Source organism: Cydia splendana, chromosome 5 (assembly GCF_910591565.1).
Source record: "Cydia splendana chromosome 5, ilCydSple1.2, whole genome shotgun sequence".
Lineage (NCBI taxonomy): Eukaryota > Metazoa > Arthropoda > Insecta > Lepidoptera > Tortricidae > Cydia > Cydia splendana.
The window spans coordinates 22,583,899-22,611,225 of record NC_085964.1 but is presented as its reverse complement, the minus strand read 5'-3'; the positions used below and the strand labels follow the sequence as shown (position 1 = coordinate 22,611,225).

The following is a 27,327-nucleotide window of genomic DNA, read 5'->3' as shown; positions in this document are numbered from 1 at the left end:
GCGCGTCACGCACAACGCGCTCGACGAGTCCTGCGCCGACACGCTGCACCACCACCTCACGCACCACGAGCTGCAGGTACCACTACATCTATACATCCTATGTGCCTGGTGCACGGCGCGGCGCCGCGCTGCTGGAGCGCGTCACGCACAACGCGCTCGACGAGTCCTGCGCCGACACGCTGCACCACCACCTCACGCACCACGAGCTGCAGGTACCACTACATCTATACATCTTATGTGCCTGGTGCACGGCGCGGCGCCGCGCTGCTGGAGCGCGTCACGCACAACGCGCTCGACGAGTCCTGCGCCGACACGCTGCACCACCACCTCACGCACCACGAGCTGCAGGTACCACTACATCTATACATCTTATGTGCCTGGTGCACGGCGCGGCGCCGCGCTGCTGGAGCGCGTCACGCACAACGCGCTCGACGAGTCCTGCGCCGACACGCTGCACCACCACCTCACGCACCACGAGCTGCAGGTACCACTACATCTATACATCTTATGTGCCTGGTGCACGGCGCGGCGCCGCGCTGCTGGAGCGCGTCACGCACAACGCGCTCGACGAGTCCTGCGCCGACACGCTGCACCACCACCTCACGCACCACGAGCTGCAGGTACCACTACATCTATACATCCTATGTGCCTGGTGCACGGCGCGGCGCCGCGCTGCTGGAGCGCGTCACGCACAACGCGCTCGACGAGTCCTGCGCCGACACGCTGCACCACCACCTCACGCACCACGAGCTGCAGGTACCACTACATCTATACATCCTATGTGCCTGGTGCACGGCGCGGCGCCGCGCTGCTGGAGCGCGTCACGCACAACGCGCTCGACGAGTCCTGCGCCGACACGCTGCACCACCACCTCACGCACCACGAGCTGCAGGTACCACTACATCTATACATCCTATGTGCCTGGTGCACGGCGCGGCGCCGCGCTGCTGGAGCGCGTCACGCACAACGCGCTCGACGAGTCCTGCGCCGACACGCTGCACCACCACCTCACGCACCACGAGCTGCAGGTACCACTACATCTATACATCTTATGTGCCTGGTGCACGGCGCGGCGCCGCGCTGCTGGAGCGCGTCACGCACAACGCGCTCGACGAGTCCTGCGCCGACACGCTGCACCACCACCTCACGCACCACGAGCTGCAGGTACCACTACATCTATACATCTTATGTGCCTGGTGCACGGCGCGGCGCCGCGCTGCTGGAGCGCGTCACGCACAACGCGCTCGACGAGTCCTGCGCCGACACGCTGCACCACCACCTCACGCACCACGAGCTGCAGGTACCACTACATCTATACATCTTATGTGCCTGGTGCACGGCGCGGCGCCGCGCTGCTGGAGCGCGTCACGCACAACGCGCTCGACGAGTCCTGCGCCGACACGCTGCACCACCACCTCACGCACCACGAGCTGCAGGTACCACTACATCTATACATCCTATGTGCCTGGTGCACGGCGCGGCGCCGCGCTGCTGGAGCGCGTCACGCACAACGCGCTCGACGAGTCCTGCGCCGACACGCTGCACCACCACCTCACGCACCACGAGCTGCAGGTACCACTACATCTATACATCCTATGTGCCTGGTGCACGGCGCGGCGCCGCGCTGCTGGAGCGCGTCACGCACAACGCGCTCGACGAGTCCTGCGCCGACACGCTGCACCACCACCTCACGCACCACGAGCTGCAGGTACCACTACATCTATACATCCTATGTGCCTGGTGCACGGCGCGGCGCCGCGCTGCTGGAGCGCGTCACGCACAACGCGCTCGACGAGTCCTGCGCCGACACGCTGCACCACCACCTCACGCACCACGAGCTGCAGGTACCACTACATCTATACATCCTATGTGCCTGGTGCACGGCGCGGCGCCGCGCTGCTGGAGCGCGTCACGCACAACGCGCTCGACGAGTCCTGCGCCGACACGCTGCACCACCACCTCACGCACCACGAGCTGCAGGTACCACTACATCTATACATCCTATGTGCCTGGTGCACGGCGCGGCGCCGCGCTGCTGGAGCGCGTCACGCACAACGCGCTCGACGAGTCCTGCGCCGACACGCTGCACCACCACCTCACGCACCACGAGCTGCAGGTACCACTACATCTATACATCCTATGTGCCTGGTGCACGGCGCGGCGCCGCGCTGCTGGAGCGCGTCACGCACAACGCGCTCGACGAGTCCTGCGCCGACACGCTGCACCACCACCTCACGCACCACGAGCTGCAGGTACCACTACATCTATACATCCTATGTGCCTGGTGCACGGCGCGGCGCCGCGCTGCTGGAGCGCGTCACGCACAACGCGCTCGACGAGTCCTGCGCCGACACGCTGCACCACCACCTCACGCACCACGAGCTGCAGGTACCACTACATCTATACATCCTATGTGCCTGGTGCACGGCGCGGCGCCGCGCTGCTGGAGCGCGTCACGCACAACGCGCTCGACGAGTCCTGCGCCGACACGCTGCACCACCACCTCACGCACCACGAGCTGCAGGTACCACTACATCTATACATCCTATGTGCCTGGTGCACGGCGCGGCGCCGCGCTGCTGGAGCGCGTCACGCACAACGCGCTCGACGAGTCCTGCGCCGACACGCTGCACCACCACCTCACGCACCACGAGCTGCAGGTACCACTACATCTATACATCCTATGTGCCTGGTGCACGGCGCGGCGCCGCGCTGCTGGAGCGCGTCACGCACAACGCGCTCGACGAGTCCTGCGCCGACACGCTGCACCACCACCTCACGCACCACGAGCTGCAGGTACCACTACATCTATACATCCTATGTGCCTGGTGCACGGCGCGGCGCCGCGCTGCTGGAGCGCGTCACGCACAACGCGCTCGACGAGTCCTGCGCCGACACGCTGCACCACCACCTCACGCACCACGAGCTGCAGGTACCACTACATCTATACATCCTATGTGCCTGGTGCACGGCGCGGCGCCGCGCTGCTGGAGCGCGTCACGCACAACGCGCTCGACGAGTCCTGCGCCGACACGCTGCACCACCACCTCACGCACCACGAGCTGCAGGTACCACTACATCTATACATCCTATGTGCCTGGTGCACGGCGCGGCGCCGCGCTGCTGGAGCGCGTCACGCACAACGCGCTCGACGAGTCCTGCGCCGACACGCTGCACCACCACCTCACGCACCACGAGCTGCAGGTACCACTACATCTATACATCCTATGTGCCTGGTGCACGGCGCGGCGCCGCGCTGCTGGAGCGCGTCACGCACAACGCGCTCGACGAGTCCTGCGCCGACACGCTGCACCACCACCTCACGCACCACGAGCTGCAGGTACCACTACATCTATACATCCTATGTGCCTGGTGCACGGCGCGGCGCCGCGCTGCTGGAGCGCGTCACGCACAACGCGCTCGACGAGTCCTGCGCCGACACGCTGCACCACCACCTCACGCACCACGAGCTGCAGGTACCACTACATCTATACATCCTATGTGCCTGGTGCACGGCGCGGCGCCGCGCTGCTGGAGCGCGTCACGCACAACGCGCTCGACGAGTCCTGCGCCGACACGCTGCACCACCACCTCACGCACCACGAGCTGCAGGTACCACTACATCTATACATCCTATGTGCCTGGTGCACGGCGCGGCGCCGCGCTGCTGGAGCGCGTCACGCACAACGCGCTCGACGAGTCCTGCGCCGACACGCTGCACCACCACCTCACGCACCACGAGCTGCAGGTACCACTACATCTATACATCCTATGTGCCTGGTGCACGGCGCGGCGCCGCGCTGCTGGAGCGCGTCACGCACAACGCGCTCGACGAGTCCTGCGCCGACACGCTGCACCACCACCTCACGCACCACGAGCTGCAGGTACCACTACATCTATACATCCTATGTGCCTGGTGCACGGCGCGGCGCCGCGCTGCTGGAGCGCGTCACGCACAACGCGCTCGACGAGTCCTGCGCCGACACGCTGCACCACCACCTCACGCACCACGAGCTGTCGCACGCACGTCGGTGTCGCTCGCCAGCGCCGCGTGCGTCGGTGCGCTGACGCGCTATACGCCACCAATAGTGCGCTCAGTTCAAAGCTGACCGTTTGGCTGTACGTACGTGTGTCGTCGTCAGCGTCGCTGTGCGGTGGCCCATATAACATTGTGTTCATTTGTACGCGCGTCTACGTGTGTCGACGTCATCGACCGATGTCAGCATAGGAGGAAAATCAAGCCTTAAGGGTTGTATTCCACCTGTCCAATTTCTTTGGCCAATGTGTATTTGCATCTCACATTTTGCTGAATGAGAGAGTGAGACGCACTGCAATTTGGACCAAGATATTGGATAGGTGGAACTGGTGGAATAACAACCTAAGTGAGTCGTAAATGTTTGGCCCTAGAAAGCTTTGTAGTCCTATTTATCTAGGTGACGACGTACTGACAGGGTCTCTATCTTTTAATCGCATGATGATAAAAATTGGGACAAGTCCTTTTACTACTCTTTTGAATAAAGCCGGCAGACTTAGAGTTAAAACGCCCGTGTTACATAAAACATAAAGTTGATTATCATTCGCAGGCACTTCTGGAGCACGCCGCGAGTGAGCTGATGACGGCGGGGATGTACGAAGCGGTCAACGAAGTGTACAAGGTGCTCATACCCATCGCCGAGGAACACCGCGACTATAAGAAACTCGCTAACATACACGGGTAACATATACTTCATACAATTTTTGCATTTATTTTGGTCTCAAATGTTAGGAGCATCTTGTCAGTGCACCAACTGGGTGATAAGGAAAATAATATTTTTTGAAATAAATAAAAAAATTATGTATCACCACTTTGAGACTTGAACTCTAATTTTCTGTCAATACAAAGCTGCTGAGCATGTACAAACTTAATGTAGGAAAATACTAGCTCCTCCTCATTTTTGTAGCAAACTGAACGAAGCGTTCACCCGCATCGACCAGCTGCACGGCAAGCGCGTCTTCGGCACCTACTTCAGAGTGTCCTTCTACGGCGCGCTGTTCGGCGACCTGCATGGAGAGGAGTTCATCTACAAGGAGCACGCGCTCACCAAGCTGCCCGAGATATTCAGCAGGCTTGAGGTAATAACCCGAATATCCCTGTAAAACAAATACTTCAGATTATCCTTCTACGGCGCGCTGTTCGGCGACCTGCATGGAGAGGAGTTCATCTACAAGGAGCACGCGCTCACCAAGCTGCCCGAGATATTCAGCAGGCTTGAGGTAATAACCCGAATATCCCTGTAAAACAAATACTTCAGATTATCCTTCTACGGCGCGCTGTTCGGCGACCTGCATGGAGAGGAGTTCATCTACAAGGAGCACGCGCTCACCAAGCTGCCCGAGATATTCAGCAGGCTTGAGGTAATAACCCGAATATCCCTGTAAAACAAATACTTCAGATTATCCTTCTACGGCGCGCTGTTCGGCGACCTGCATGGAGAGGAGTTCATCTACAAGGAGCACGCGCTCACCAAGCTGCCCGAGATATTCAGCAGGCTTGAGGTAATAACCCGAATATCCCTGTAAAACAAATACTTCAGATTATCCTTCTACGGCGCGCTGTTCGGCGACCTGCATGGAGAGGAGTTCATCTACAAGGAGCACGCGCTCACCAAGCTGCCCGAGATATTCAGCAGGCTTGAGGTAATAACCCGAATATCCCTGTAAAACAAATACTTCAGATTATCCTTCTACGGCGCGCTGTTCGGCGACCTGCACGGCGAGGAGTTCATCTACAAGGAGCACGCGCTCACCAAGCTGCCCGAGATATTCAGCAGGCTTGAGGTAATAACCCGAATATCCCTGTAAAACAAATACTTCAGATTATCCTTCTACGGCGCGCTGTTCGGCGACCTGCACGGCGAGGAGTTCATCTACAAGGAGCACGCGCTCACCAAGCTGCCCGAGATATTCAGCAGGCTTGAGGTAATAACCCGAATATCCCTGTAAAACAAATACTTCAGATTATCCTTCTACGGCGCGCTGTTCGGCGACCTGCACGGCGAGGAGTTCATCTACAAGGAGCACGCGCTCACCAAGCTGCCCGAGATATTCAGCAGGCTTGAGGTAATAACCCGAATATCCCTGTAAAACAAATACTTCAGATTATCCTTCTACGGCGCGCTGTTCGGCGACCTGCACGGCGAGGAGTTCATCTACAAGGAGCACGCGCTCACCAAGCTGCCCGAGATATTCAGCAGGCTTGAGGTAATAACCCGAATATCCCTGTAAAACAAATACTTCAGAGTATCCTTCTACGGCGCGCTGTTCGGCGACCTGCACGGCGAGGAGTTCATCTACAAGGAGCACGCGCTCACCAAGCTGCCCGAGATATTCAGCAGGCTTGAGGTAATAACCCGAATATCCCTGTAAAACAAATACTTCAGATTATCCTTCTACGGCGCGCTGTTCGGCGACCTGCATGGAGAGGAGTTCATCTACAAGGAGCACGCGCTCACCAAGCTGCCCGAGATATTCAGCAGGCTTGAGGTAATAACCCGAATATCCCTTTAAAACAAATACTTCAGAGTGTCCTTCTACAGCGCGCTGTTCGGCGACCTGCATGGAGAGGAGTTCATCTACAAGGAGCACGCGCTCACCAAGCTGCCCGAGATATTCAGCAGGCTTGAGGTAATAACCCGAATATCCCTGTAAAACAAATACTTCAGAGTATCCTTCTACGGCGCGCTGTTCGGCGACCTGCATGGAGAGGAGTTCATCTACAAGGAGCACGCGCTCACCAAGCTGCCCGAGATATTCAGCAGGCTTGAGGTAATAACCCGAATATCCCTTTAAAACAAATCCTTCAGGGGCTCTTTCTACGGCGCTCTGTTCGGCGACCTCCACGGAGATATGCTCCTTGTAAATGAACCATCAAGCTGCCCGAGATATTCAGCAGACTCGAGGTAATAACCCGAATATCCCTTAACAAATACTTTAGGGTCTCTTTCTACGGCGCTCTGTTCGGCGACCTCCACGGAGAGGAGGTCATCTACAAGCACGCACTTACCAGGCTGCCTGAGATATTCAGCAGGCTCGAAGTAGGCAATTATCGATACGATTCCTCTTATCCCCTCCTGTGAACGTGAACTTGACGTTTAAACATTCGAAATTCACCATTGCGTAACGAAATATGCTGGATTCGGGTATTGCGACAGCGCAGGGGCTAAATTTGTGATCATGCTAGGGTCCCAATTTGTTTTGAGGCTCGAAATACGACTCAAATCAGAGAGCGCCTCCTCACTAAACATCCGACCTCACATAACAGTTTGAAATGTGTTTTTTTTTTACGGTCAAACACAGATGAAAATCACATTTTAAAATCCCTTGAGCCTGCACACATTATTAAGTAACTTTTTGTACTTTAACGATTGTAAGTAGGTACTAAACTAATCAAATTTTCCACAGAACTTCTACGGTCAGCGTTTCGGCGCCGACAACGTGGTGATAATAAAGGACAGCAACATCGTGGACCCCTCAACACTACCAGCTGACAAGGCTCACATTCAGATCACATACGTCGAGCCCTACTTCGAGCCCCACGAGCTACGCACGCGGACCACGCACTCGGAGCGCAACTATAACATCAGTGAGTACTGTAAAACGTGGTGATAATAAAGGACAGCAACATCGTGGACCTCTCAACACTACCAGCTGACAAGGCTCACATTCAGATCACATACGTGGAGCCCTACTTCGAGCCCCACGAGCTACGCACGCGGACCACGCACTCGGAGCGCAACTATAACATCAGTGAGTACTGTAAAACGTGGTGATAATAAAGGACAGCAACATCGTGGACCTCTCAACACTACCAGCTGACAAGGCTCACATTCAGATCACATACGTGGAGCCCTACTTCGAGCCCCACGAGCTACGCACGCGGACCACGCACTCGGAGCGCAACTACAACATCAGTGAGTACTGTAAAACGTGGTGATAATAAAGGACAGCAACATCGTGGACCCCTCAACACTACCAGCTGACAAGGCTCACATTCAGATCACATACGTGGAGCCCTACTTCGAGCCCCACGAGCTGCGCACGCGGACCACGCACTCGGAGCGCAACTATAAAATCAGTGAGTCGAAATTTACGAGTAACTTGTGATAGTGTCTGATTATTTCCCATTCGAAACATATTTCTCATTTTATGTGTTTTTCCAAAGTGTGTCACTTTGGAAACAACTCTTTTACAAATTCTTTTCTCCGATGTATGAATTATTTTGGAACAGCTTACTTAGTGAAAATTTACATTTCGCGCGTAAACCAGCGGGTAGCCCTAACCCTAATTAAAATTGACTTATTGACTTTAATATAAGTTTTCAAGCTTATATTTGTCCCTTTCCAGAGCGGTTTATGTACGCGACTCCGTTCACCGTGGGCGGGCGCGCGCACGGCGACATCGCGGAGCAGTGCAAGCGCAAGACCATCCTCACCACCGCACACCACTTCCCCTACGTCAAGACACGCATACAGGTACACACACACACAGACAGACTGATAAACAGTGAAACTTTCCATACGTCAACGTGCGCATATACGTACACACAGACAGACAAGCACACGGAAACAAGGAGATTAGATACATAGAACTAAACTGAGTCGCTTAACTTCAAACTCGGGTAAATCCATCTGTCAGATTATTCGATTTTGGTATTATGAAAAGGTAATAGGGTAGATATTTGCTGAGAGGGTCGAATGGATTTACCCGAGTTTGAAGTTAAGCGACACAACTAACGTTTTAACAGTTGGTGTGTTTGTAGAAACTAGAAATTTACTTGTGAAAAATGGCGAAATGAAAAAGCTTAATATCGCATTCTTTTTGGTTAACTATAGATGTCTGTGAGATTTGGTGCTAGAGAAAGATACTCAGAATGGGGTTGGCAACTGTCAAAGGTTTGCATAGATGGCGCCATCATAGCTTGCCCCTTTTTCTATGAGATTTGGTTTAAAGAGCTGGCATCCAGGGCATTAAAAAAACAAAAATTTGACACAATTCTAGGGATTGACAGGGCAAGCTATGATGCATCTGCTTAATACTTCGACCGGCCAACCCCATTCCATGGACTGCAAAATTGAGCTACCTAATGCGCCATAATGCGTCTGTCAAGGAAAAATATATGATATACACGGTGGCTAAAAAATAACTGCATTCCCGTTGCCAGGGAGGTTTTGGGACTATACGGAGCAAATTTTACTACATTGCTTGACAGAGTACATTTATTTTCAGGTGGTAGCTAGAACTCAGATCATCCTCACGCCGATCGAAGTGGCTATTGAAGATATCCAGAAGAAGGTCAGTAGTATGCGTGGAAGGCTCGGCGTTTTAGACATACTCTAAGGGCTGTATGAGAACTGCACGCCAACTGCAACGTCGGCGTGCGTTTCCCATACAAGTTGCAGTCGGTTTGAAGTCCGTCTGTATTGGCCCTAAGGGCGAGCAGTGCCCTGACAACTTATCATACGCGTGCTGCGATTATTTCACATTAAATTAATTTTGAAGCAGAAACGTCTACAAATGTGGTAACATGGTAACAATGCTTAGATTTCAATTTCAATTTCAATTTTTTATTAATAAAATATACATTTTACACGTCAAATTTGTAACAAACAACATATTTTATATTATTAAATCTAGGTACATTTTGTTGTCAATCAGTCATATTACAATATTGGATATTTTTTATAATAGATTACTTATTAGCTTAAATATTACATGTGCATTTATTATTTATTCATTGAATATATTAAAAAAACTCATCAATCGAGTACAAAGCGTCTATTTCAAGTTTCGCTTTTACTTTTCGCACAAATGAATTGTAACTTGAAGCCTGTTTAATTGCTGGAGAGATTCTATTGTAAACCTTAGTACCAATAGTACCAATGTAGTTAGGACATTTTTTAGCTTTAACGAGCCGTGTGTGAGGTAAGTTAAGCTCATGCCGGCGTCTGGTAATTGAGCCGTGCGTATCAGCGTTGGTGCGGAACAGATGAATGTGTTTTCTTACGTACTTAGGCAGTTCTAGGATGTACAGACTGGGTAAAGTTAAGATTTTGTGATGCCTGAACAGGTCTTTTGCAGGATGATCCCAACTCACATCGGCGATAACACGCACTGCTCTTTTTTGGAGCCTGAATACTCTCTCTCGTTCCGCAGCCGAGCCCCAAAGGTCAATTCCATAGATTAAAATAGAGTTAAAATAACCGTAATAGGCCTTCTTTACGTTAGTGGAGCTGAGGCATGGTCGCAGCCTGCTAAGAGCAAAGCAAGCAGAGGACAGTCTTATACATATGTTGTCGATATGGGGTGCCCATTTCAATCCAGCATCAATGGTTAGCCCCAGATACTTTACTTGGTCAACTTGAGGCACAGGTTGGCCATTGCACATAATATTTAATGAGTACTCATAATGACTTGAGCAACGCAGACTAAAGTGAATGATGTGTGTTTTTTCCACATTCAGTACCAAGCCATTAGCAGAAAACCATGACGATATTTGATCCATTACTTCTTGTAGTTTAGCTTTTAATTGTAAGTACGTCTCAGCCGCGACAATGACACACCCGTCATCGGCAAATAGAACAAATTCCGCCTGGTCTGAGGCTGAGGTAAAGTCATTCATGAGCAAGATGAACAGGTTGTTTCCCATTATAGATCCTTGCGGGACAGCACAGGGGCCCAGTTCTAATAGGTCTGATTTTGTTCCATTTACCGACGTGAGCTGTTTGCGCGTCTCAAGGAATGATTCGATTACTCGGTGAAAGTTACCAGTGATGCCGTAGTGGTTAAGCTTTGCTAATATGAGCGGATGACTAACGAGTTCGAAGGCACGTGATAGATCGCAAAAAATCGCTGCCACCTGTCGCCGTCCGTCCAGATGACCCAGTACTCTAGATATGACGTCACGCGCCGCGTCTATTGTTGACCGGCCGGGTTGATAAGCGTATTGCTGTTTGTTTAACAATTGATTTTTATTAAAAAAGGACATAAGTTCATCGCTTAATAGTGTAATATGGCGATTGTCCACTTTTAGTGTTTAGCAGTAACACTTTGGTTTACTGCGACATAAACGCGTATTGCTTGTGTCAGCGCAACCTAACGTGTATATATAGGCAGGCATTTAGAGAATATACGTTCTTATACTATCACACATAAGGTGTTTGACTTCTACTCCCATCACCCGCTCGAAACAACATAACAAGATCTCTCCTGTTATTTGATGGCGACCCAGACCAGCGAACCAACGAACTAATACTCAAGAAAGAAGAAAGAATCTACCAAGACTACAACCCAGATAACCACACTTTCAACGCAAGAATCCACGCAGTCAGAACCAACCACCATTAAGAACCAAGAAAAAAGAAGAACCACCCAACATCAAAAAACGGAAACCAAGTTAAGAAGAGAAATCAAGAAGAGCGAAGATCGAAGAGCGTTGTCCAGGGTTTCCCGGCTCGCAAACCAAGAGGTGTCCAGGGTAATCCCGGCCCACCATAATCATCGGAAGCAGAGCCAGCCAGCCATATGAAGCGTCAAGCGAGTGCCACGTGGAGGTGCCAGCTCGCCAGGCCGCGCCAACAGCTGCCAAGAATGCCGGTCGCGAACTCGCACCGGACCGGACGAAGACGAAGCCGAGGACGGCCAGCCACGCAGCAATAGGATGTAAATCCTACGTGTAATTTAGTATTTTATTTAATTTTCTCTAAAAGCCAGCATTTTTTTCCAATTCAGTAGCAGTCATATTTAAATCATTCATAATTATTAAAGGTTGTCGCTAAACTCAATTTCGTTTCGAGCATAAATAATTTTCATAAGAAGTCATAATATAATATAAAAATTAAAAGTGTCGAATAGTGTCCTCAATTATGTATGTTGCAATTTGCAGCGCGTGCCACACGTTGTGCGCACGTCGACAGAAAACTTAACTAGGCCGCGAGACTTTGCCGCGAGTTAGAATATTTTAATAAGCGATGAATGAAATTTGATACATCGCATAACGATTAAGTAATAAACAACTCAATTCAATAAAATTATTTAATTGTTTTTGAGTAATGATTAATACTTTAGCTACGTGTCGGACTGATCACCTGATATACAGCGAAAGTTTGATTTATTACATAATTTTTTTTTTGAATTTTGGAAGTTAAATAATGGTGTTTATTTTATAAAAAACCTTACAGTACGGTACAAGTTTGAGAAGTTTTAAGGAGTTTAATAGGCACATTCGTACAATGTGACCTTATAGCTAGAGCACTAGTCCTTCGTACTTGATCATAGTGTGATATACAGTATCCTCCGTGAAAGTTGTAGGAGACTTTTAAGTCTTAATGTATTTGTGTCTCTAGGTACAGGCAGAGCCGTACAGCCTGGCCTGATATGCCGCTATTATTGTGTTTTAGGGTGACCATGCCCTCGGGTAGCCAATCCCGCGTGTAGTTATGAAGTTCGGGTACGCACGGGAGCGTAGCCCATGATGTATTGATTATAGGGTGACCATGCCCATTAATTATGTTAGGAGCTTAGGACTCCGTCTTAATACGGCATTAGTTATTTTTATTACGAGATTTATAGGGTACCGTAACTATAAACAGCGAGAGTGAATATTTTAAAGTTGAATACCAAATGTTTTAAAGTTGAATAGTAAATGTTTTAAAGATGAAGAATAGGTAAATGTTTTTAAAGAACGAGATTTATATTTTATGAGAAAAGGAAGTAAATTAATATTTTAACGTTTGAGAGATGATAACATTTTAAGTGAAGATAATATTTTCTTATTAAAAGATAACGATATTTTTTTACAAGGACTACGACATTAATACGACACATAAAGTCAAGCTAAATAAAGATTGTTTGCATTATACCTATATAATTTCTTAACATTTTTTTTTATTGATTTCAGAAAAAATTGTAAACTAGTAACATGCGTTTAATTTTTTTCTTCTGCCACCCCGGCGGTGAGAGGAACGTTCGGGGGAGGTGTAATATGGCGATTGTCCACTTTTAGTGTTTAGCAGTAACACTTTGGTTTACTGCGACATAAACGCGTATTGCTTGTGTCAGCGCAACCTAACGTGTATATATAGGCAGGCATTTAGAGAATATACGTTCTTATACTATCACACATAAGGTGTTTGACTTCTACTCCCATCACCCGCTCGAAACCATAAACAACAAGTACTATATCTTGTTATTTGAATAGTCGCTCAAAAACTTTTGAGAATATGGGAATCAATGAGATTGGTCTATAATTTTTTAACACATCCTTATCTCCTTTACCTTTATACACAGGCTGGACTTTGACCTTTTTAAAGTTAGACGGATAAATTCCGTCTGCTATGCAATGATTGAATAGTTTAGTGAAAATATCTATAATAAATGATGGTAGTATATCGAATAGCCGTGTCGACATATCGTTGATATCTGTTGAGCTTTTCCGTTTTATTTTTTGGACAACCTTTGCCACCTGTTGGCAAGAAAAGCCCTTAAATTGAAATTCGCGTACGTGTCGCTCACTGAACTTGTTAAGATATTGTAGCGCCAAGAGGATATCAGTTTGAGCATTAGAGTTAATATTTGCATCAACGTAAAACCGGTTTAGGTCAGTTTGAGAAGTGTATTGCTCTTACGGTAGATGTCGCTAGGCGCCTCCCTACTCCTTAACGGCTCAGCCACGACATTAAACAATGATAATAGGTGGGAACGAAAGGTCCGATCGCTGTGTCTCGCTCCAACCTATGGTTATCGCTGCCGCCGTCGCAAGTCGCTCAATGTCGTGGCCGAAACGTTAGGAGCATATGAGTCGCTTAACTTGAAACTCGGGTAAATCCATCTGTCAGATTATGCGATTTTGGTATTAAAAGGTAATAGGGTAGATATTTGCTGAGACTTGAGAGGGTCGGATGGATTTACGATTTACCCGAGTTTGAAGTTAAGCGACACAGATGAGGGATAGGGTGGAAATATTCGCAATCATTTAGTAAGTTTCGGTAGCTCGGTATTCCAGAGTCGCGAGTTGTTGTCTCGCCCGCGACTGTATGTTTATCCACATTTTATATGAGGGATAGGGTGGAAATATTCGCAATCATTTAGTAAGTTTCGGTAGCTCGGTATTCCAGAGTCGCGAGTTGTTGTCTCGCCCGCGACTGTAAGTTTATCCACATTTTATATGAGGGATAGGGTGGAAATATTCGCAATCATTTAGTAAGTTTCGGTAGCTGGGTATTCCAGAGTCGCGAGTTGTTGTCTTGCCCGCGACTGTAAGTTTATCCACATTTTATATGAGGGATAGGGTGGAAATATTCGCAATCATTTAGTAAGTTTCGGTAGCTCGGTATTCTAGAGTCGCGAGTTGTTGTCTCGCCCGCGACTGTAAGTTTTTTCCACATTTTTTCTTTATTTATTGAAACTTTATGGCACGATATAAAATTGTACAAATGGCGAACTTAGAGAATGCCTTAAGGCTTAAGGCATTTTCTGCCAGTCAACCATCAACCACTTTTCCTTTATTTTTAAATATTATTTGACATTAGTTGCGCCGATGAGATCCTACAAATTTTCCTTGGTTTTAGATAAACGAGCTGGCTGCAGCGACGAGCCAAGAGCCGGCCGACCCTAAGATCCTGCAGATGGTGGTGCAGGGCTGCATCGGCACCACCGTCAACCAGGGCCCGCTCGAGCTCGCGCAGGTAACTAAATACAGCTTGCCCAACTTGGAGGTATAACATACATCTTGGTTTTCACTCACCTATGCTATGCGGAAAAGGGCTAGGAGGGATCAAAGTGACACTTTTCTGTTCTAAGACACTATTTGTTGCCGTAACATGAGTACTCGTACGAAGACCGGTTGACATGACGTCACAAACATATGTCACGGCTCCGCGCACCTACATTTAATTTTAGACTGCACCGCACAGCCGAAGTGGCTACACATATTTTTAGACACAATCACTGAGATAGCGTTGTGTGAAAAGCCATACAACTGCAATATACGTCGTATTTCAGTTGTTATCAGTCCTTAAAACCATTCCACTGTAAAATCAGCCTCATTTCAGCTATTATCTGTCTCTAAATCCATACAACTGCAATTTCAGCTGTTATCCGTTCTTAAAACCATTCCATTTCAGCTATTAGAGTCTGTGCGGAAAGAGAAGAGTCGTCGAATGTTTGGGTCCAATACATTCCACGACTCTTCTCTTTCCGAACAGAGTCTATCTGTCTCTATAGCCATACAATTGTAATATACGTCGCATTTGAGCTGTTATGCAGTTGTTAAAACCATACGATTACATGTGCACTATTATATTTCAGGTGTTTTTGGCACCGGTGGCGGACGGCTCGCAGCCGCCGACGAGACTAACCAACAAGCTGAGGCTGGCCTTCAAGGATTTCTCCAAGAAGTACGTTACTAAGTTTTTGGCATAAATTTCTTTTTTGGTACAAGTTTCTTCCACAGGCAACTAATACTTATCGAGACAATTCTAAAAACCCCAAACACAATTAGGTTTCGTTGTTTTTATCACTAATGATCGGACACCGGTAGCATTTTTCCGACGAAAGTATTACATGGATATGATTTTATTTAATTTTGTACAGAATTTATATACCTGTTAATTTTTTTATCGAGTTTTATTATTGAGGTTTTAACATTTCTATTATGATTAAGGAGTACAGGCCACTTATAAATTATCTATCGAACGAATGTGTCTACGTCAACTTTTGACTGGCACTTGTCTCATTGACGTTCCCATCATTATTTTATCCATCAATTGAACACGTACAATCTTAGAGGATATAACCAACGGAGACGCCATGTCTCAAATCGTCGGTACAAAATAGTCTGCCGTTTTTTGCGGGGGAGGGGCACATCAAATGTATAGGTACGTCATGTCAGATAAACGTCAGTCCATACATATGGTTGACAAGTTGTTGACCATTGGCCGCCTATTTTCGACAGAGGGGAACGCCTGTTAATGGCGGCTCCATTGTTAATTACTCCGAGCGTACAATGGAATAACAAATTAAATTCAGTGAATCCATAACAACATGTGGTTTTATTTTGAACAACATAGGCTTATCCATATTAGTCATTACGTTGGACGTCAAAATTACATAAAATGCTACCGGTGTCCGATCATTATTTATCACAGAGTTCCTATGGCCACCTCCTGTCTCCGTCATCAGATCAGCTCGATGGTACCATAATATTGCATTGTCATCTGACTTACATATGTATACAAATTTTCAGCTTCATTGGAAGTCGGGAAGTGGGTCAAATTTAATTTGCAAGATTTGACCCGTACAAACATAGTTACATACCTACATTGACATTGGACATTGGTTGATAAAAAGGTTGTAAAAATACGAATTATATATCATTATAGAGTTATCAATTGTGGAAGATGTAGATGTAGTCTAACAAATTGTGTCCTTGAGTTTGAGAACCAAATTACATGGCGAGAGGCGAGAGTTACCGCATAATATATCTGCAGGATTGTGCAGCGCCATTTATTTCATCTGTCACATTCGGTACACGTTTTTCATAGACATCACAAACTACATGTCGAAACATGTCGCGCGAGTGACTAAAAACAAGTGAGTCTAAACCGTAAAATTATTCAATGTTAGTATGTCTCACAACAGTTTAAATTCGATTATTACAAACTTCTTTGAACATGTGGTTGACGTCTTTTGGGGTTCGGGTTATATTATTAGACCATATTGCCCTTTCCACCCGGTCTGATATGACCGTGAGGATTGATTATTATGATGTCACTAGATTTCATTATTATGTTAGCAAATCTCAATTTTCGGGTTTTTGAAAGTGGTATTCTTCTTCTCAGTCGTGCACTCTTGTCAGAGTGGTCGTGGCTGTTTGGATGACGCACATGGCTGGTCTTCATTTCCGGTTATGTTGGTGGACTTCAAACTTTCTCTCGCGATGTCTCTCCATTTCTGACAGTTGATGGCGTTGCGAATGCACTCGACTACGGATGACTTCGTCATTGTTTTTAAAAGGTCGGTCCATCGCGTAGGAGATCTTCCTCTGGATCTTTTCCCTTCGATCTGGCCCTGTACTACCAGCCTTTCCAATAAGTCCACATTTCTGGATACATGCCCGAAGAACTTAAGAATTCGTAATTGCACAGTCGACGAAAGCCGTTCACTTATCCTAAGTTCTTTTAAAATGGATACATTGGTTCGAAAAGCAGTCCAAGGTATTCGTAACACGCGTCTCCAGCACCACATCTCAAGGGCATCAATTTTCCGGCGGTCTTGTAGCCTTAGTGATGTGAAGAAAGTGGTATAGTTATAGGTAAATTGTGATGTATCTTGATGTTTTGTTCAGATGTCACGACGCTCTGAAGAAGAACAAGAACCTGATCGGCAGCGACCAGCGCGAGTACCAGCGCGAGCTGGAGCGCAACTACGCGCGCTTCGCCGAGCGCCTCGCGCCGCTCGTGCTGCCCCACCACCAGCACCAGCACGCCGCGCAGCTCAGGTACTGTACGGAACATGAACCTGGTCGGCAGCGCCTCGCGCCGCTCGTGCTGCCCCACCACCAGCACCAGCACGCCGCGCAGCTCAGGTACTGTACGGAACATGAACCTGGTCGGCAGCGCCTCGCGCCGCTCGTGCTGCCCCACCACCAGCACCAGCACGCCGCGCAGCTCAGGTACTGTACGGAACATGAACCTGGTCGGCAGCGCCTCGCGCCGCTCGTGCTGCCCCACCACCAGCACCAGCACGCCGCGCAGCTCAGGTACTGTACGGAACATGAACCTGGTCGGCAGCGCCTCGCGCCGCTCGTGCTGCCCCACCACCAGCACCAGCACGCCGCGCAGCTCAGGTACTGTACGGAACATGAACCTGGTCGGCAGCGCCTCGCGCCGCTCGTGCTGCCCCACCACCAGCACCAGCACGCCGCGCAGCTCAGGTACTGTACGGAACATGAACCTGGTCGGCAGCGCCTCGCGCCGCTCGTGCTGCCCCACCACCAGCACCAGCACGCCGCGCAGCTCAGGTACTGTACGGAACATGAACCTGGTCGGCAGCGCCTCGCGCCGCTCGTGCTGCCCCACCACCAGCACCAGCACGCCGCGCAGCTCAGGTACTGTACGGAACATGAACCTGGTCGGCAGCGCCTCGCGCCGCTCGTGCTGCCCCACCACCAGCACCAGCACGCCGCGCAGCTCAGGTACTGTACGGAACATGAACCTGGTCGGCAGCGCCTCGCGCCGCTCGTGCTGCCCCACCACCAGCACCAGCACGCCGCGCAGCTCAGGTACTGTACGGAACATGAACCTGGTCGGCAGCGCCTCGCGCCGCTCGTGCTGCCCCACCACCAGCACCAGCACGCCGCGCAGCTCAGGTACTGTACGGAACATGAACCTGGTCGGCAGCGCCTCGCGCCGCTCGTGCTGCCCCACCACCAGCACCAGCACGCCGCGCAGCTCAGGTACTGTACGGAACATGAACCTGGTCGGCAGCGCCTCGCGCCGCTCGTGCTGCCCCACCACCAGCACCAGCACGCCGCGCAGCTCAGGTACTGTACGGAACATGAACCTGGTCGGCAGCGCCTCGCGCCGCTCGTGCTGCCCCACCACCAGCACCAGCACGCCGCGCAGCTCAGGTACTGTACGGAACATGAACCTGGTCGGCAGCGCCTCGCGCCGCTCGTGCTGCCCCACCACCAGCACCAGCACGCCGCGCAGCTCAGGTACTGTACGGAACATGAACCTGGTCGGCAGCGCCTCGCGCCGCTCGTGCTGCCCCACCACCAGCACCAGCACGCCGCGCAGCTCAGGTACTGTACGGAACATGAACCTGGTCGGCAGCGCCTCGCGCCGCTCGTGCTGCCCCACCACCAGCACCAGCACGCCGCGCAGCTCAGGTACTGTACGGAACATGAACCTGGTCGGCAGCGCCTCGCGCCGCTCGTGCTGCCCCACCACCAGCACCAGCACGCCGCGCAGCTCAGGTACTGTACGGAACATGAACCTGGTCGGCAGCGCCTCGCGCCGCTCGTGCTGCCCCACCACCAGCACCAGCACGCCGCGCAGCTCAGGTACTGTACGGAACATGAACCTGGTCGGCAGCGCCTCGCGCCGCTCGTGCTGCCCCACCACCAGCACCAGCACGCCGCGCAGCTCAGGTACTGTACGGAACATGAACCTGGTCGGCAGCGCCTCGCGCCGCTCGTGCTGCCCCACCACCAGCACCAGCACGCCGCGCAGCTCAGGTACTGTACGGAACATGAACCTGGTCGGCAGCGCCTCGCGCCGCTCGTGCTGCCCCACCACCAGCACCAGCACGCCGCGCAGCTCAGGTACTGTACGGAACATGAACCTGGTCGGCAGCGCCTCGCGCCGCTCGTGCTGCCCCACCACCAGCACCAGCACGCCGCGCAGCTCAGGTACTGTACGGAACATGAACCTGGTCGGCAGCGCCTCGCGCCGCTCGTGCTGCCCCACCACCAGCACCAGCACGCCGCGCAGCTCAGGTACTGTACGGAACATGAACCTGGTCGGCAGCGCCTCGCGCCGCTCGTGCTGCCCCACCACCAGCACCAGCACGCCGCGCAGCTCAGGTACTGTACGGAACATGAACCTGGTCGGCAGCGCCTCGCGCCGCTCGTGCTGCCCCACCACCAGCACCAGCACGCCGCGCAGCTCAGGTACTGTACGGAACATGAACCTGGTCGGCAGCGCCTCGCGCCGCTCGTGCTGCCCCACCACCAGCACCAGCACGCCGCGCAGCTCAGGTACTGTACGGAACATGAACCTGGTCGGCAGCGCCTCGCGCCGCTCGTGCTGCCCCACCACCAGCACCAGCACGCCGCGCAGCTCAGGTACTGTACGGAACATGAACCTGGTCGGCAGCGCCTCGCGCCGCTCGTGCTGCCCCACCACCAGCACCAGCACGCCGCGCAGCTCAGGTACTGTACGGAACATGAACCTGGTCGGCAGCGCCTCGCGCCGCTCGTGCTGCCCCACCACCAGCACCAGCACGCCGCGCAGCTCAGGTACTGTACGGAACATGAACCTGGTCGGCAGCGCCTCGCGCCGCTCGTGCTGCCCCACCACCAGCACCAGCACGCCGCGCAGCTCAGGTACTGTACGGAACATGAACCTGGTCGGCAGCGCCTCGCGCCGCTCGTGCTGCCCCACCACCAGCACCAGCACGCCGCGCAGCTCAGGTACTGTACGGAACATGAACCTGGTCGGCAGCGCCTCGCGCCGCTCGTGCTGCCCCACCACCAGCACCAGCACGCCGCGCAGCTCAGGTACTGTACGGAACATGAACCTGGTCGGCAGCGCCTCGCGCCGCTCGTGCTACCCCACCACCAGCACCAGCACGCCGCGCAGCTCAGGTACTGTACGGAACATGAACCTGGTCGGCAGCGCCTCGCGCCGCTCGTGCTGCCCCTCCACCAGCACCAGCACGCCGCGCAGCTCAGGTACTGTACGGAACATGAACCTGGTCGGCAGCGCCTCGCGCCGCTCGTGCTGCCCCACCACCAGCACCAGCACGCCGCGCAGCTCAGGTACTGTACGGAACATGAACCTGGTCGGCAGCGCCTCGCGCCGCTCGTGCTGCCCCACCACCAGCACCAGCACGCCGCGCAGCTCAGGTACTGTACGGAACATGAACCTGGTCGGCAGCGCCTCGCGCCGCTCGTGCTGCCCCACCACCAGCACCAGCACGCCGCGCAGCTCAGGTACTGTACGGAACATGAACCTGGTCGGCAGCGCCTCGCGCCGCTCGTGCTGCCCCACCACCAGCACCAGCACGCCGCGCAGCTCAGGTACTGTACGGAACATGAACCTGGTCGGCAGCGCCTCGCGCCGCTCGTGCTGCCCCACCACCAGCACCAGCACGCCGCGCAGCTCAGGTACTGTACGGAACATGAACCTGGTCGGCAGCGCCTCGCGCCGCTCGTGCTGCCCCACCACCAGCACCAGCACGCCGCGCAGCTCAGGTACTGTACGGAACATGAACCTGGTCGGCAGCGCCTCGCGCCGCTCGTGCTGCCCCACCACCAGCACCAGCACGCCGCGCAGCTCAGGTACTGTACGGAACATGAACCTGGTCGGCAGCGCCTCGCGCCGCTCGTGCTGCCCCACCACCAGCACCAGCACGCCGCGCAGCTCAGGTACTGTACGGAACATGAACCTGGTCGGCAGCGCCTCGCGCCGCTCGTGCTGCCCCACCACCAGCACCAGCACGCCGCGCAGCTCAGGTACTGTACGGAACATGAACCTGGTCGGCAGCGCCTCGCGCCGCTCGTGCTACCCCACCACCAGCACCAGCACGCCGCGCAGCTCAGGTACTGTACGGAACATGAACCTGGTCGGCCGCGCCTCGCGCCGCTCGTGCTGCCCCACCACCAGCACCAGCACGCCGCGCAGCTCAGGTACTGTACGGAACATGAACCTGGTCGGCAGCGCCTCGCGCCGCTCGTGCTGCCCCACCACCAGCACCAGCACGCCGCGCAGCTCAGGTACTGTACGGAACATGAACCTGGTCGGCAGCGCCTCGCGCCGCTCGTGCTGCCCCACCACCAGCACCAGCACGCCGCGCAGCTCAGGTACTGTACGGAACATGAACCTGGTCGGCAGCGCCTCGCGCCGCTCGTGCTACCCCACCACCAGCACCAGCACGCCGCGCAGCTCAGGTACTGTACGGAACATGAACCTGGTCGGCAGCGCCTCGCGCCGCTCGTGCTGCCCCACCACCAGCACCAGCACGCCGCGCAGCTCAGGTACTGTACGGAACATGAACCTGGTCGGCAGCGCCTCGCGCCGCTCGTGCTGCCCCACCACCAGCACCAGCACGCCGCGCAGCTCAGGTACTGTACGGAACATGAACCTGGTCGGCAGCGCCTCGCGCCGCTCGTGCTACCCCACCACCAGCACCAGCACGCCGCGCAGCTCAGGTACTGTACGGAACATGAACCTGGTCGGCAGCGCCTCGCGCCGCTCGTGCTGCCCCACCACCAGCACCAGCACGCCGCGCAGCTCAGGTACTGTACGGAACATGAACCTGGTCGGCAGCGCCTCGCGCCGCTCGTGCTGCCCCACCACCAGCACCAGCACGCCGCGCAGCTCAGGTACTGTACGGAACATGAACCTGGTCGGCAGCGCCTCGCGCCGCTCGTGCTGCCCCACCACCAGCACCAGCACGCCGCGCAGCTCAGGTACTGTACGGAACATGAACCTGGTCGGCAGCGCCTCGCGCCGCTCGTGCTGCCCCACCACCAGCACCAGCACGCCGCGCAGCTCAGGTACTGTACGGAACATGAACCTGGTCGGCAGCGCCTCGCGCCGCTCGTGCTGCCCCACCACCAGCACCAGCACGCCGCGCAGCTCAGGTACTGTACGGAACATGAACCTGGTCGGCAGCGCCTCGCGCCGCTCGTGCTGCCCCACCACCAGCACCAGCACGCCGCGCAGCTCAGGTACTGTACGGAACATGAACCTGGTCGGCAGCGCCTCGCGCCGCTCGTGCTGCCCCACCACCAGCACCAGCACGCCGCTGTGTGTCATTTTCTATGTATTGTCGTCATTACAGATTGGATTTTGTATGTAAGTGTGTGAGAAGTGCGACTGTGTGCACCTTTCCCCCCGCGAAAAATGGCAGAAAGCTTTGTACGGTGAGATATCGCTTGGGCCCCTCCCTTCCGATGTATCGGAAGCCGGTGTTGCTCGAAGTAATAAGTAGAAACAGGGCTAGTTCGGTTCTGCCTATAAGTAGGAAGATGCACAGAAGTAACAATTGGATACACAACTCACAAAGTACCAAGTATCGATCATGCTTACAGACGTAAGTACATACATTTCATAAGACTGTAAAACTATGACTTTTTTTTTTTTAAACTAAGTATGTAATAACATTAAACTGTTATGGAAATATTTGGCTCCGCAGACCACTACTATATTTACCGAAAGACAATGAGAAGATATCTAGATTTATGAAGTTAACATTATAATTTTGACAGGCTCGTCTAAAGAAAGTATTTTTGGCGAAATTAGAACTACAAAAGCTGATATGGAATGTTTGGGGGTGACGAGTGGGAATACGACGCGGCAACTTAAAAACAATTTTTTCAAGAAGAGTGGGAGAATCAATGAGGCTATTTAGGAGTTTATAAAGAAACATTTGATCTATAAATACACGTCTTTTTTCTAGTGGCCCAAGACCACGACGGTGTGTGCTATTCTCTGACATGTTTAAACCGTGGCGGAAGTGGAGCGACTTTAATAACTTGTTTTGAATTTTTTCAATTCTTTTTATATGAACGGTATATTGAGGGGTCCAGACAACGCTACCGAATTCTAAAATGCTACGAACATAAGAGGAGTATAATACTTTTAAGGTGTTTGGATCTTTAAATGGGTGAGATAGTCTAAGTATCAGACCCAATTTCTTGTAGGCCTTCGTGGTGATGTGGTCTATGTGTGAAATGAAATTGAGCTTAGAATCTAAAATAATGCCAAGATCTCGAATCTTTGTGACTCTATTTATGACCTTTCCTGAAAAATTATAATTGAAAAGAAGCGGACTACGTTTACGAGTGAAAGTAATACAGTTGCATTTGTCAGGGTTTAGAAGTAATTGGTTATAACCGCAATATGTGGCAAAGCTATCAAGATCACGTTGCATGTCCAGGCAGTCGTTCTTTGTTTCTATGATTTTGTAAATTTTTGTGTCGTCTGCATAGACTAGATGTTTAGAACTAGAAAACGATGAACCCATGTCGTTAACATATAGGATAAATAACAGCGGTCCTAAATGAGAGCCTTGAGGGACCCCTGAATCAATGGTTAAGTATCTGGAAGTATAGCCCCTCAGTGATACCGCCTGGCATCGGTTTTGGATATAGGATTCAATCCACCTGTAGAGATCGCCGTGTATACCGAGTTCGTATAATTTGTGTAATAACATAGTATGGTTAATTTTATCAAAAGCTTTTGAGAAATCGGTATACACGGCGTCAACCTGATGACCGTTGTCAATAGCGTTCAGAATAAAATCTGTGAAGGTAATGAGATTCGTGTCGACACTACGGCCACGAAGAAAACCGTGTTGGTCAGGAGAAATTATACGAATGATACAACTTGCCAATTCGGAGGTCACTATTTTTTCAAGAATTTTGCCAAATATGCATAATTTAGATATGGGTCTCTATTGTGTCACATCATGTTTATCTCCGCTTTTGTGTATTGGTGTTATTAAAGCCGTTTTCCAAACAGAAGGGAAACAACCCTCGGATAACGATTTACGGAAAATAATAGTGAGAGGAGTAGCCAATTCCTTACTACAGCGAGAGATTAAAATAGGATGAATACGGTCGAGACCCGCTCCCTTATTTGTATTAACCTGTTGGAGATGTTTAAGGACAAGTGTTTTATTTATGTTAATCGAAGAGATATCTACCGGACTATTGTTTGTGTAAGATTTAGGAGAGACTGGGTGCACGGTACCTTTAACAAAAACTGAATGGAAATAATCATTAAAATAATTAGCTACTGTCTCGCTGTCAGTAGAGGAGTTGCTTCCATAATACATACAGTCTGGGGTTTTGTTTGCGGAAAACTTTGATTTAATAAAAGACCAAAAATATTTAGGACAATTACGAATATTTTTCTCGGCAAAAGATATATATGAATTATAGCAATCCAGTTCCATTTTGTGTTCTCTTGTTCTTAATAACTTGAAAGAAAGTTAATCTAAAGGGTTTTTGTAAGTTTTCCACCTGGTGTGCATTTTACGTTTTTCTCGACTTAAATTCACTAACGCCCGGGTGTACCAGGGGGGACGATTACTAGAGCAGTTTGTCTTACTAAGAGGAACATACTTTTTTATAAGAGTGTTCAAGATTGAGTAAAAATAAGTGGTAGCCTGTTCCGTATTCATATTTTGCATCAGGGTCCAGTTAGTGGAAGAGAGAGCGTCACGCATGAACCTGGTCGGCAGCGCCTCGCGCCGCTCGTGCTGCCCCACCACCAGCACCAGCACGCCGCGCAGCTCAGGTACTGTACGGAACATGAACCTGGTCGGCAGCGCCTCGCGCGCTCGTGCTGCCCCACCACCAGCACCAGCACGCCGCGCAGCTCAGGTACTGTACGGAACATGAACCTGGTCGGCAGCGCCTCGCGCCGCTCCTGCTGCCCCACCACCAGCACCAGCACGCCGCGCAGCTCAGGTACTGTACGGAACATGAACCTGGTCGGCAGCGCCTCGCGCCGCTCGTGCTGCCCCACCACCAGCACCAGCACGCCGCGCAGCTCAGGTGCTGTACGGAACATGAACCTGGTCGGCAGCGCCTCGCGCCGCTCGTGCTGCCCCACCACCAGCACCAGCACGCCGCGCAGCTCAGGTACTGTACGGAACATGAACCTGGTCAGCAGCGCCTCGCGCCGCTCGTGCTGCCCCACCACCAGCACCAGCACGCCGCGCAGCTCAGGTACTGTACGGAACATGAACCTGGTCGGCAGCGCCTCGCGCCGCTCGTGCTGCCCCACCACCAGCACCAGCACGCCGCGCAGCTCAGGTACTGTACGGAACATGAACCTGGTCGGCAGCGCCTCGCGCCGCTCGTGCTGCCCCACCACCAGCACCAGCACGCCGCGCAGCTCAGGTACTGTACGGAACATGAACCTGGTCGGCGGCGCCTCGCGCCGCTCGTGCTGCCCCACCACCAGCACCAGCACGCCGCGCAGCTCAGGTACTGTACGGAACATGAACCTGGTCGGCAGCGCCTCGCGCCGCTCGTGCTGCCCCACCACCAGCACCAGCACGCCGCGCAGCTCAGGTACTGTACGGAACATGAACCTGGTCGGCAGCGCCTCGCGCCGCTCGTGCTGCCCCACCACCAGCACCAGCACGCCGCGCAGCTCAGGTACTGTACGGAACATGAACCTGGTCGGCAGCGCCTCGCGCCGCTCGTGCTGCCCCACCACCAGCACCAGCACGCCGCGCAGCTCAGGTACTGTACGGAACATGAACCTGGTCGGCAGCGCCTCGCGCCGCTCGTGCTGCCCCACCACCAGCACCAGCACGCCGCGCAGCTCAGGTACTGTACGGAACATGAACCTGGTCGGCAGCGCCTCGCGCCGCTCGTGCTGCCCCACCACCAGCACCAGCACGCCGCGCAGCTCAGGTACTGTACGGAACATGAACCTGGTCGGCAGCGCCTCGCGCCGCTCCTGCTGCCCCACCACCAGCACCAGCACGCCGCGCAGCTCAGGTACTGTACGGAACATGAACCTGGTCGGCAGCGTCTCGCGCCGCTCGTGCTGCCCCACCACCAGCACCAGCACGCCGCGCAGCTCAAGTACTGTACGGAACAAGAACCTGGTCGGCAGCGCCTCGCGCCGCTCGTGCTGCCCCACCACCAGCACCAGCACGCCGCGCAGCTCAGGTACTGTACGGAACATGAACCTGGTCGGCAGCGCCTCGCGCCGCTCGTGCTGCCCCACCACCAGCACCAGCACGCCGCGCAGCTCAGGTACTGTACGGAACATGAACCTGGTCGGCAGCGCCTCGCGCCGCTCGTGCTGCCCCACCACCAGCACCAGCACGCCGCGCAGCTCAGGTACTGTACGGAACATGAACCTGGTCGGCAGCGCCTCGCGCCGCTCGTGCTGCCCCACCACCAGCACCAGCACGCCGCGCAGCTCAGGTACTGTACGGAACATGAACCTGGTCGGCAGCGCCTCGCGCCGCTCGTGCTGCCCCACCACCAGCACCAGCACGCCGCGCAGCTCAGGTACTGTACGGAACATGAACCTGGTCGGCAGCGCCTCGCGCCGCTCGTGCTGCCCCACCACCAGCACCAGCACGCCGCGCAGCTCAGGTACTGTACGGAACATGAACCTGGTCGGCAGCGCCTCGCGCCGCTCGTGCTGCCCCACCACCAGCACCAGCACGCCGCGCAGCTCAGGTACTGTACGGAACATGAACCTGGTCGGCAGCGCCTCGCGCCGCTCGTGCTGCCCCACCACCAGCACCAGCACGCCGCGCAGCTCAGGTACTGTACGGAACATGAACCTGGTCGGCAGCGCCTCGCGCCGCTCGTGCTGCCCCACCACCAGCACCAGCACGCCGCGCAGCTCAGGTACTGTACGGAACATGAACCTGGTCGGCAGCGCCTCGCGCCGCTCGTGCTGCCCCACCACCAGCACCAGCACGCCGCGCAGCTCAGGTACTGTACGGAACATGAACCTGGTCGGCAGCGCCTCGCGCCGCTCGTGCTGCCCCACCACCAGCACCAGCACGCCGCGCAGCTCA

At 53.0% G+C, this 27,327-nt stretch overlaps 1 protein-coding gene across 1 annotated transcript in view; it reads left to right on the top strand.

Moving 5' to 3' along the window:
- LOC134791013 (dedicator of cytokinesis protein 7) overlaps positions 1 to 27,327 on the top strand; it is an 86,713-nt gene that overhangs the window by 58,776 nt on the left and 610 nt on the right. Inside the window, exons 33-40 of the mRNA XM_063762064.1 lie at positions 4,584 to 4,714; positions 4,941 to 5,112; positions 7,441 to 7,621; positions 8,383 to 8,510; positions 9,265 to 9,330; positions 14,604 to 14,720; positions 15,343 to 15,431; positions 17,381 to 17,533. Coding sequence (XP_063618134.1) covers positions 4,584 to 4,714; positions 4,941 to 5,112; positions 7,441 to 7,621; positions 8,383 to 8,510; positions 9,265 to 9,330; positions 14,604 to 14,720; positions 15,343 to 15,431; positions 17,381 to 17,533 — 1,037 coding nt within the window. The remainder of the gene's footprint in view (positions 1 to 4,583; positions 4,715 to 4,940; positions 5,113 to 7,440; positions 7,622 to 8,382; positions 8,511 to 9,264; positions 9,331 to 14,603; positions 14,721 to 15,342; positions 15,432 to 17,380; positions 17,534 to 27,327) is intronic.